This window comes from Colias croceus, chromosome 18, assembly GCF_905220415.1.
Source record: "Colias croceus chromosome 18, ilColCroc2.1".
In the NCBI taxonomy this organism is placed as follows: Eukaryota; Metazoa; Arthropoda; class Insecta; order Lepidoptera; family Pieridae; genus Colias; species Colias croceus.
The window spans coordinates 7,955,812-7,966,822 of NC_059554.1; the positions used below are offsets into that span (position 1 = coordinate 7,955,812).

Below are 11,011 nucleotides of genomic sequence, written 5' to 3' on the forward strand. Positions count from 1 at the left end.
ACTATAAGAATGAAATTAATTGCAAATCAAACCTCAGATAGAACAAGTTCAATTCTGATGGGACTGTCTGGCTGTGAGATGGGTAAGGGCCGCTGAAGAGCTGTGTGCAGGAGTAGTACTCCATTGTAGTCAGTTCGAGCGCCTATCCCGCTGTTATCCCATACGAACACACGGTCCGCGCCCGGCGCATACTCAACACCCAAAGTGCCATGCTCATCTATAAAAACAAAGACCAAACCCATATGAATACGGCCGGTAGCTATAAATTTTGATACGATTTTATCGGAATTGTTTACGGAGAACTGTCAAACTAAGACAATGTAGGACATGAATTATTATAAGCAGAACAATCGCAATTTACTAGCAAAAATGTATAATATCGTCGTTATATACTTACTCTCATTAACGCAAAACCAATAATTACAAGTGCAAATTCTTAACTTACCCGCTGAAAGGTGGGAGCTCTGAAGTATCACACCAGAATTAACATCCAAAACGTGTACACCACCCACATCAGTTCTCACCAAAATTATATTTAAGTTGCTGTGATACGTTAATGAAGCAACGGGAAAAGTCATGCGAATATAGCCATCTTCTCGTAATATCAAAGAATCATCGCCCATCGTGGCCGTGAATACATCTGTCTGTTCTACGTAAACGCCATTTGTAATTATATTTTTTTACGTCAAAAAATTTATCATTTGTGGCCAGTTTAAAAATATCCATAGACTAAATAGAATCTCATATTTTCACAGGATTTATCTATCTAAATTATTAAATTTTAATTATTTTTTTGTGCTTTTGCCAAAAATAAAATGCACTCACAATGCACTATTTAAAATATAATTACTAGTTGTTTTTTGCACTTGTTGCACACATTAGGAATATGCATGATTTTTTTTATTCCGTTATTACACATTTTATTTAAGGGGCATTTTACGCGAAGCGGACACAGATTCCAGGGTCAGGTTTTAGATTTCAGTTATATTTTAATATGTTACACCAGCTGTATAATAGGTATCCTCGGTATGTATACGACAATTTTTTGCATTTAGAAGCTTAGGGCGTATTCAGAAAGAAAGCTTGAAACCTATAGGTAAGTGCTTATCGGCGCTTGTCAGCGCTGGTAACCTGCGCAGGAAAATATATGAACATGCGCCTATAAGCGTTGATCGGCGCCGACAAGTTCCGACAAGCTTCAACAAGCGCTGGTCGCTGCCATATAAAATTTGTTTTGGTCTGCTTCAACCTGCTTCCTATGTGTAGAACGAACCAGCATTGACAAGCGCCGATAAGCGCTTATAAGTTTCAAGTTTTCTTTCTGAATACGCCCTTAGTTTTCAAATACAGGTCTTTGAAGATCTCAGTAAGCGCGACGTATGGGGGGGGGGCTTTGAATGTTATTATCAGTTCAAGGAAAGTATTTTTTAAATAAATTGATGACTGAATAATATTATACCCCATTAAATAAACTTTTTATCCTCATATTTGGAATTACTTAATATTTAAATTCCTTAGAAAAATATAAAAATATTTTTCTTTGTCATTTTTTACAAACTTTGCGTACCTATTTTTATTTTTTTTAAGATCATTAAATAAATGGCTTATATTATGTTTAAACTTCATGCAAATTTCTAGAGTAGGTAGTCATCGCAGTAGTTTAGAAGCTACATGTATTATAATGGCGAAGCGCGGCAATATCCCCATACTAACATAGATACTAACGCCTGCTCTTGGGTACATAACCACCACCTCTCGTTTTATTTGAACGAATCTAGTAGCTGATCACCCTCTTTCGGACCTTCGAAATTACTAGGTTAAACTGTATTTTATCGGACGTCTAGTTGAGAGTAGTAATTTTTTTCACAAATCGCAAACATAATTTGTAAACAACACAGAATTTATAATATATATAACAACAAAAGGACAACAAATAGAACTTTGATTTTTATTTATAATTTATTCATAACTATGGATGGTCCTTCAGTCGCAATCTTAAAGTATAGAACTTTGAATGTAGACCTGTTACTAAATAAATATTTTGAAACTCCTTAACACCCCAGCGCAAGGCATGACGTACCATATATTATGTTCTGGTGTAATACATCTAAATCTAAATTATAAACACATTTTTGCAGCGATTAAAACGAAAACAATACCAAAAGAAAAATACTCTCTTAAAAATCTATCTGTATAGTTTCCTTCCCCATAAATTTAGGGATAAAAGCCTACGTTGGCAGCACTGACGCAGATTTAATAAATTACATATTCTATGGTACCTACCACGTGGTACCTTATGCTTTATGACGTCATAGTTCATGCTTTGCTCTGACCAATGGTGTCGCATTTTTATAATATACTAGCTGCTCCGCGCGGTTTCACCCCCGTGGCCCCACTCCTGTTACCCGTAGCGTGATGAAATATAGCCTATAACCTTCCTCGATAAATAGGCTATCTAACACCGAAAGAATTTTTCAAATCGGACCAGTAGTTCCCGAGATTAGCACGTTCAAACAAACAAACAAACTCTTCAGCTTTATAATATTAGTATACCTAGATTTGAATTTCCTAGACTTTTTTAGGACTTTTTAGAAATTAATTTCACAATGAATTATAAATTACTTATATAAAAAATATTTACAGGGGAGGAAGTAATAAAGTTTATTAAAAAAAATATTTAAGACTAATTCGAGTTTCATGCATATTCCCTATTCATGACCTACAACATGGCCAATCCGTAAAACTACACAACTACAGTATCTTTACCGTAGGACTTATTTCGTGGCACGCTCTATGGGTTATGGAGGGGATAGAACTCTGAACTGGAATTAACAATAGCAACGCTGACCCGTGAGCGCTGACCTCGGTGGAAATGTAAAACAGGCTTAGAAGTTACAGCTTTACTACGGAAAAATCCTTGTCACGCTATAGTATGATTTGTACATACGTAGTATATTATTATTAGTCTGTGGTATGATATACGCAGATATTGTACTGTACACAGCCCCACAGATAACTATATATTAGTCAGAGACACAGCCCTATACAGGGTTTACCAGTAATGCGGTCTAAGCAATTTTTTGTTAAAGTTAGTTTTATTTAAAACCCTGAATATAAAATTATATACGTTTATTTGGTACTATTGGATTTTAAATAAAACACCATAGTAAAAAAATAATATTTTTTTTATTTTGAAAAATAATAGTATATAAACAATATTTTAATACTCTGTTGGACGGAATTGAAATAAATTAATAATATACTAAGTACATTCAGCACCACAAAAAATATCCATATTTCTTAAACTTACAACTAGAGTTCTCAATTAGAATTCAGTCGAATTATTTATTACTTTATCTTAATAACATGTGTCTTTTTAGTTATATTTATACACATTAAAACTCCCAAGTATCGAGCCATTTCAAGCCGCTCATTGTAGAATTAGGCTCTGTCGAGTGTGGCCCCGTCATACCATAGGCGAGTGGCGCGAACAGATAGAAACTGTATACAGTCGCTGACAGGATTATACCCATAGCGGTGTGGTATAGTGTTGTACCTGCATCTCGGTTGAGATAGCTCTGTAAACTGCGTAGAAGATACTCTGTGAGGATGCCTGGAAAAAATATGTTAATTATTTATTTCGTTTGTTTATGTATTTGAAAGAAAGAAAGAAAGAAAAAAAGCTTTATTGCCAACAAAAACTTAGATTATCTTAACATAAAAAATAAACATAATATAGTAGTAGTATTTAATGAGTTAAGTTTTTTCAAAAAAATTAAGGCAATCAAAATCAAGTTATTGATCAATTATTTTATTATTGTAAAGCTTCTTTTTGTATCAACATTTATAAATACTTGGTTACAGGTTTACGTTTACACAAATCATGATTTAAAACAATTTCTCATTAAAATTTTCAAAGTGACCAAATTTATTACATGTTTAAATAAATAACATTTATAACATATTTACCAGTGAGCATAGAACTGAAGATAAGAGCAGGGAAGTAATGATGAAAGTATAGTACCCGACCCATAGCCCAGAAGGGAACATAATGCAGGGCCCAACCAACGAAACTCCAGCCCGCTCCGTTTAGTAGAGAACGAGTTTGATCCACTGAAAAACAAATGAATATGACAATACATACTTATTCGTTATTGTATTGAGTAATTTTTACTTTGATAAAAGATTTTTTTTAATTGGCGCCAAAGTAAACAACCTTATGTCTTTTTCACATTCGGATCAATTTCTTATGACTTATTTCACAAGGGAAAAAACCAAAGTATTTAAAAACTAATCACATTTTTGTGACCAAATTACCTTGCAACGGTCGCCCAAACGCCTCCGCCCGTTTCTCTCGTATAGCATTCACAACATAAATCACAAAGAACAACACAAGGAAGGCCAGGTTCGCCCACCAGATCACTGGGTTGCCGAGTAGATAGATCCTGTATGCGCTGCCTGAGAAATATTGTCCCTGGATGGAAGAATAAGAAAAAAGTTAACTAACTATTGACTCTATTATTAAATAAACAAAGAATATAGTTATTATTGAAGCCAATCCGTATCTAACCCAATGATATTATAAAAACGAAAAATTGCTTAGCAGTATTCTTACTACTATTTCCTGTATTTTTTTCGTATTTTATAGTCATAATCGAATCTTTTAGTATCTAAAGTTAAGGCAAAAGAAGATTTTACCTTTTTTAAATAATATAATTCCGAATCATATTTAATACCTAACGTTTAAGTTCGATTTCGGAATATAACTCACTCTATAGTTGATGGGCCACTGCCAGGGCTGCGAGGTGATCTCGCCCTCCTTGGGCTTGAGACCCGCATTTCCTTGAAACATGACCGCGTGGGACTCCACTAAGCGCTCAAAGAAGCCCGATGCGTACGACTCAAAACTCATTTTTGGTACTGAAAATAAGAGATATGATCAATTTGGTGACCATATGAGCGTAATGTGCGTTCTAATAAATATTTCAATAAACAATCATTAAACATCGAGTCAAAACAGAAGTTTATGATAACAAAAACAAATTTAGTTTTTACAAATTTTAGAAGTTCGAACTGAATGTTTACTTGTTTCGTGGGAATTATTAATACAATGAATATAAAACATTTAATATTGCAGCCTCACTCTCTCTTTTCACCATTATTCACATAAGTCACCTGCAAACGCAAATAAAAATGCACTTACATCCATCAAAGATATTATCCTCGACGTTCCACAATGCATTTTTATCCCTCAAGTTGGGATTACAGGCCACCTCTTGTTGTTCGAAGCCCCACTTCGGCAGTTGCTTGCCTGTCGTTGTTAGCACACAAGACTGTAAGAACATAATGTTAATAATAGTAAGCTTAATGTTATACTAAAATAAAAAAATAAAAAAAAATACATTTACCTGCAGATAGTGAACGAATATGAGCTTGCTTCGCACTGTTTGTATTTCATCGCCATCTTTTCCGCCAGAAACAACAACTTTCCATACATCATTCGCGTCTCCAATACCATCCTGAGTTAAATAGAACATTGTATTAAATATAAGTAACAGTAAGGCTGTGAAAATACACGAAAAACTATCAACACATGGATTTTTTTGTCCAAATTAATAATAATATACTTTTCTGCAAAATACTTGATATTTTTTGCTTTTTTTCTAAAAAAAAAACCTCTTTAAGTGTTATTGTACTGTGAACGAATCGTAATATATACTACTATATACGTATCTACTATACACTCACGCACGCAAACGCTACGTGCGTATATGTTTGAGTGCGTGCGTGTACGTGTGCTTGTCTATTTGTATGTGTGCCAGTGTTTTATTGTATCTGTGTAGATGTGTTTGTGTCTGCGTATAAAACCCACCTCCCCGTAGCCGGTGACCTGCAGGAACTTGGGCGTGACGGGCGCACGTTCGCGGTGCGAGTGCAGGTTATTTAACGTTACGCACGTAGCGTATGTGTTTGCGTACGTGTGTTTGTCTATTTGTATGTAGGCGAGTGTATATTTTGTTATTTTTCTGTGTGTGTGTGTGCACAAACCCACCTCCCCATATCCGGTGACCTGCAGGAACTTGGGTGTGACGGGCGCACGTTCGCGGTGCGAGTGCAAGTTCCGCGCGGTTGCCGCGTGCGTGAGCCGCACGAGATCGCCGCTGCGTACGAGCTGCGTGCCGTCCACCGTCTCGCGGTCGTACGGCTTGATCAGCCACTTGTTGTTGTCGTCCTTGTGCGTGTATGTGGTTATCTGGAATGTAATTTTGTTGTATTAGGGTGTTTTTCATATTTTATACATAAAAAAAAACATACCTACACTTAACTTTTTACAATTTCAATTGTTACTCTTTTATGCGTTTGTGAGATAATATATCGCGAGTACGCCATTGCATTATTGCAAGCTATTGCCCAGTAAGCCCATTTTAAGTGCCGATTTTTTTTTACTGTCCATGCTGGCTGCCATTTTATCTTTTTCTCAAGCCTACCTGCTGCTGACGAGCTCCAGCCGAGGGCGGATACAGGTGGTGGTGTGAATGCAGGTACCCTCCCCCCGTTCTATGGTTCTTCAATGTTATTAGCGCGCCATACGCAAGCACGCGCGGTGCGCTAGCGTTGTGCAAGCTGTTGCCTTCGAGGCGAGCTTGGAAACCGGACGAGTAGAAGCCGTCGCCATTACCACTGCGATACAAATTACGCATTGCAATATTATGTACATTTTTATTCTAATAACTCAGGCCCCGGAATCACAGACACAATAGAAAATCTATTGTGTCGTGAATCGATCTGGCCGCTTGGGGCTCAATTTGTTAACTCATAAATAGTTTGTATATTTTTTGAAGTTATTATATTAAGAAAATTTGGTTTAACAGTGTTACAATATATTGAAAAAATTCTAAAAAATCTAAATATAAATAATGACATACACTTACCTTTTACTAAGCACTGTGAGGTGAATCCAAAAGAAAAACACATACAGCATGATGGGCCAAATGATTAATGTAAAGCTCCTGCCAATCAGGTGTTTAACAGTAAGAGTCTGTGAATGAATAATAATGGAACATACGTTTTTATGAAATGCATTATGCAACAAGCACATGGAAAAATGATAAATCTACACAAAAATCTTATTTCATGTTGAAATATGTGTTGTATGTAGAATACATAGCCTCTTAGATTAAGGATTGGTACCAATCCTTAATCTAAGACATAGCCTGTTTCAAAAAGTTGGTGATGGTCATTTGTTTTGTTTTAATTCAATATATTTACTTACAACTGGCTGTGATAAATCTCCTAGAATATTCCATAGATCGGCTATAGTCCTGAGACCGACGAATAGCACAACAAACAGGCCGACAAACTTCACGGACATGGTACAAGCGAGGGACGCACCAAGGAACAGCTGCCATATCAACATTCGAACAGAGAATGGTGCTAGGCCAGCCTCTGTTAGAGATCTAACCTGTGGAAATATTCACAATTTAAGTCTAAAAGCCGGCTTCACAGTGTTCAACATTCACTGCATTCCCTTTTTGACGTTGTTATTCTTTCAATGGAGTGAACCAATTTTGGTGATTTTTTTTTCATTTCATTTAAATTTGGTCAATATGGTGAAAATTCAAAGGCAGTTTTGTTTTTGTTAAAAATAATTATTTATTATGTTCTGTTATGTTCATCTGTGAGATACAATATTTGAGAATTTACAAAATTTTATGTTATTTAAAAAAATATTTAAAAGACAATGATAGGTTTTTTTTCTTTAATAATTCAATAATACATTGAAAACCATGAACATCAAAATGACAAATTGTACAATTTTGGTGTCACCAAGAGCTTAAAAGTAACATACAACAGATGTGTGGCAACAGTGCGTTTAGTTAGTAAAACAGGCCATTGTCGTACAAACAATGTAATCTTAGAATAATGCCACATTTGTTATGGCAATTAACAATAACAAAAGCAAAATATTAAGACCTCCAGGTGAATTGCTATGAAATTTTCGGCATATTCTAAAATTAGTTTTGTCAGATGATTATGAAAACAATAATTATGTTCAATTTGTTGTTAATAGTCTAAATATGAATATATTTCTTTGTAAAAGAGTATGGCCGTTGCTTTATAAAGACAAAATAATGTATGTTTTTTTATAATGGTCAGATTTCAACTGGTCACTGTGAACTCGACTTTCTAATTTGGGGCGTGGCCAGGCCGGCGGACAACGATGACTCACTATTTTCTTAACGCGAACGGACTTATAGCAGTCCGCCCCGGCTTCGCCCGTGGTACATATTTCGTAATAAAAGGTAGCCTATGTTTTTTCTCAGGATCTAAAGATTGTCTGTGCCAAATTTCATCAAAATCGGTCCAGTACCTAGTTTATGAACCTATTCATTACAATCAAACAAACAAACAAAGTTTTCCTCTTTATAATATTAGTGTAGATAATGAGAATTTACATGTCAACATTTGACTCACCTTAAACACTCCATACATAGAACTGCTCATAAAAAATAATAGAATTGGATCCAGTAAAATATATCTGTTTAAAGTTAAGAAGCCAACATCTAAAAAAAAGAATAATGTTATATTATAATCTATAAAATAAAACAATGTTGATATTTTAAGTGGAAGGCACTTACCAAAAAGCAATAGCATTGTTCCTATTATTGTTGAATCAAGGGATTTAGTCATCTCCCATATTGTCAAAAATGTTAAAGGTATTATGAGAGCACCCAATGTTGTACAGAACTAAAAAAGTAATGAAATATTTATTAATGGGATACTGTTAAAGTTAAATTTAAAATAAAATAAATAATAAGTAGTTCTTTCTGTCTTGCTTTAAAAAGTTCTAGTAGTAAAATAAAATAAATACTAACAATCCGCATCCCTTCATATTTAGCACCATCAAATTTGTCTCCTGGCTTTTCAAATGGATATTTGCCATCGTACCCTGTCAGCTTCCCAGATAGCGCAATGAGCATCTGTCAACACAAATATGTAAAATAATAATACATAACCTTTCTCTTGAATCACTCTGTCTATAAAAAAAAACTGCATTAAAATCCGTTGCGTAGTTTTAAAGATTTAAGCATACAAAGGGACAAAGGGACAGAGAAAGCGGACTTTGTTTTATACTATGTAGTGATGTTTCAGTGATAAGCTGCAGAGGTTGATACACTTTACAATATGTTTAATTTTTTAGACATAGTAATATCTTAGATTGATTTCATTTTTAACTTGTGAAAGTATGATAATGCGCAACTGTTGCAAAGGTTATATTCATTTTCAATGATGATAGGCAACAAGGTGGCAAAGACTAGACTTAAAATATTTTTTACTCACTTTTCCTAATGGTGGATGTACATCAAAGAAGAATGTCCTATTTATGTACCAACTAGCCATTTTCCCAAAATGCGTCTCATCCCAACTGAAAAAATATGTAACAATCTTATCTAAAGCATATAGGTATTATAATATGTGGGTAATACCTACGTAAAATAATAATAAATACATAATATAAAGGAGTAGACATGTAGGTTCGAAAAAATCACATTCTTTTTGGTTTTAGCAAGTAAACAAAACATGATAAGTTTTGCTTTCGTATTATTACTTTACAAGACGTTTAGAGTCGGCTTTAGAGTTCTAGTATTTTTTTATTTACCCTCCACACAATAAACATGTGTGAACATTTTAATATTTTATTAAATATGTATTGAATAATAATCCATCATATCCTTTCTTACCACACATGGTCTGGTTCTAATACTTTGTAAAATCGAGTCAAGAAAGTCGCACCACATATAATGCCGAATGTTATCCACCATCTAAAATATAAATAACAATTAAATAAACTATAACATTATCATGTTTATGTTAATTATGACGATATTATTACATTTTAGTATCAGATTTTGTTGTCATTTTGTTTCAAATTAGATCATATTAAAATGTAGTAGTGCAGTCTATTCATTCCTTTTCAGCTGGATAATATTTTTATAAATACAACTGCTTATATATACAAACTGTGCCGTTTAATTTCTGTTTTTTTTAGGAATATAAACGTAGGATTTAGAAAAATAGAAAGTTATGATGTGGTATGTATTCAGTTTACAAATAACGGTGTTTTGAGTTTTGACTTTTGAGTTCGGTAATGTCTTCTGTCACTGACAGGTGACAAAACTGACATTGACACAAGCCCATAATACACCTTCCTAAATTTAGCCTCGAAATGCGCTTAATACACCTTTTTAAATTTAGCCTCGAAAGGTCTTTCTTTACAAGGTCATTAATTTTTATGAAATTAAAAGCTTTTGAGACCAATGCAAACTTAGCACCCCATCAATGGAATTTTAGGTCAAAAATGACCTTGATCGATAGGTCTCCGTTAGGTCCTTTAAGGTCCCACAATTTTTTCGTTAGGCCCCATTTAGTTTTTTTTTTAATAATTTTTTAAATTTTGGGTATAAAAAAATTACACTTTAGCACCCCATCCATAGAATTTTGGGTCAAATTTTTTTTATAAATTTTTTTTTAATTCTGGGTATAAAAAAATTACACTTTAGCACCTCATCCATAGCAAAATTGGCGAATTTTATCAAAATCGTATTCTTTACCGTTAGGTCCGTATAGGTCCATCATTGAAATTGTAAAATTATTTGTTTTATTAAAATTATAAAATAATTAAAACCTGCGCATATCGATAATCGTCGATGTATCGTTTAGCGATATGATCAAGACAAATTAATCGAGTCATGTTTACTCGATCATTGATGTGGCCTCACAAGACTGGAAAAAAAATATACTCAAATTTAATCTTTATGAATTAAGCGATAAAGTTGAATTTAGAACGCGATATTGAACCGCACTCCCCACGGGACTATCTTGGAAAGAAATACAAATTTAATCTTTATGAACTTAGTGATAGAATGAATTTAAAAACTCGCTTAAAAGGTCGTAAATTTTTACGACTTTCTTAGTGACGGACTACTTCTAGCTATAATATTTTGAAATG

At 34.0% G+C, this 11,011-nt stretch overlaps 2 protein-coding genes across 2 annotated transcripts in view; both read right to left on the reverse strand.

The window, feature by feature from the left end:
• LOC123699774 (baculoviral IAP repeat-containing protein 6) overlaps positions 1-655 on the reverse strand; it is a 39,998-nt gene extending 39,343 nt beyond the window's left edge. The window contains exons 1-2 of the mRNA XM_045646793.1: positions 446-655; positions 33-217 (exon numbers count right to left, since the gene is read on the reverse strand). Coding sequence (XP_045502749.1) covers positions 33-217; positions 446-623 — 363 coding nt within the window. The 5' untranslated portion in view covers positions 624-655. The remainder of the gene's footprint in view (positions 1-32; positions 218-445) is intronic.
• A 2,512-nt stretch (positions 656-3,167) lies between these two features.
• On the reverse strand, positions 3,168-10,138 carry LOC123699777 (protein O-mannosyl-transferase 2). Its single transcript, XM_045646802.1, has 16 exons — positions 9,896-10,138; positions 9,744-9,824; positions 9,343-9,427; positions 8,877-8,981; positions 8,640-8,748; positions 8,476-8,564; positions 7,274-7,462; positions 6,933-7,039; positions 6,489-6,681; positions 6,053-6,253; positions 5,409-5,519; positions 5,204-5,333; positions 4,772-4,920; positions 4,318-4,474; positions 3,970-4,113; positions 3,168-3,613 (listed from the first exon to the last, which is right to left on the reverse strand). Exons 1-16 carry the CDS (start codon positions 9,919-9,921, stop codon positions 3,396-3,398), a joined length of 2,094 nt encoding a protein of 697 aa, XP_045502758.1. The 5' UTR covers positions 9,922-10,138; the 3' UTR covers positions 3,168-3,395.
• Between the last annotated feature and the right edge of the window lie 873 nt (positions 10,139-11,011).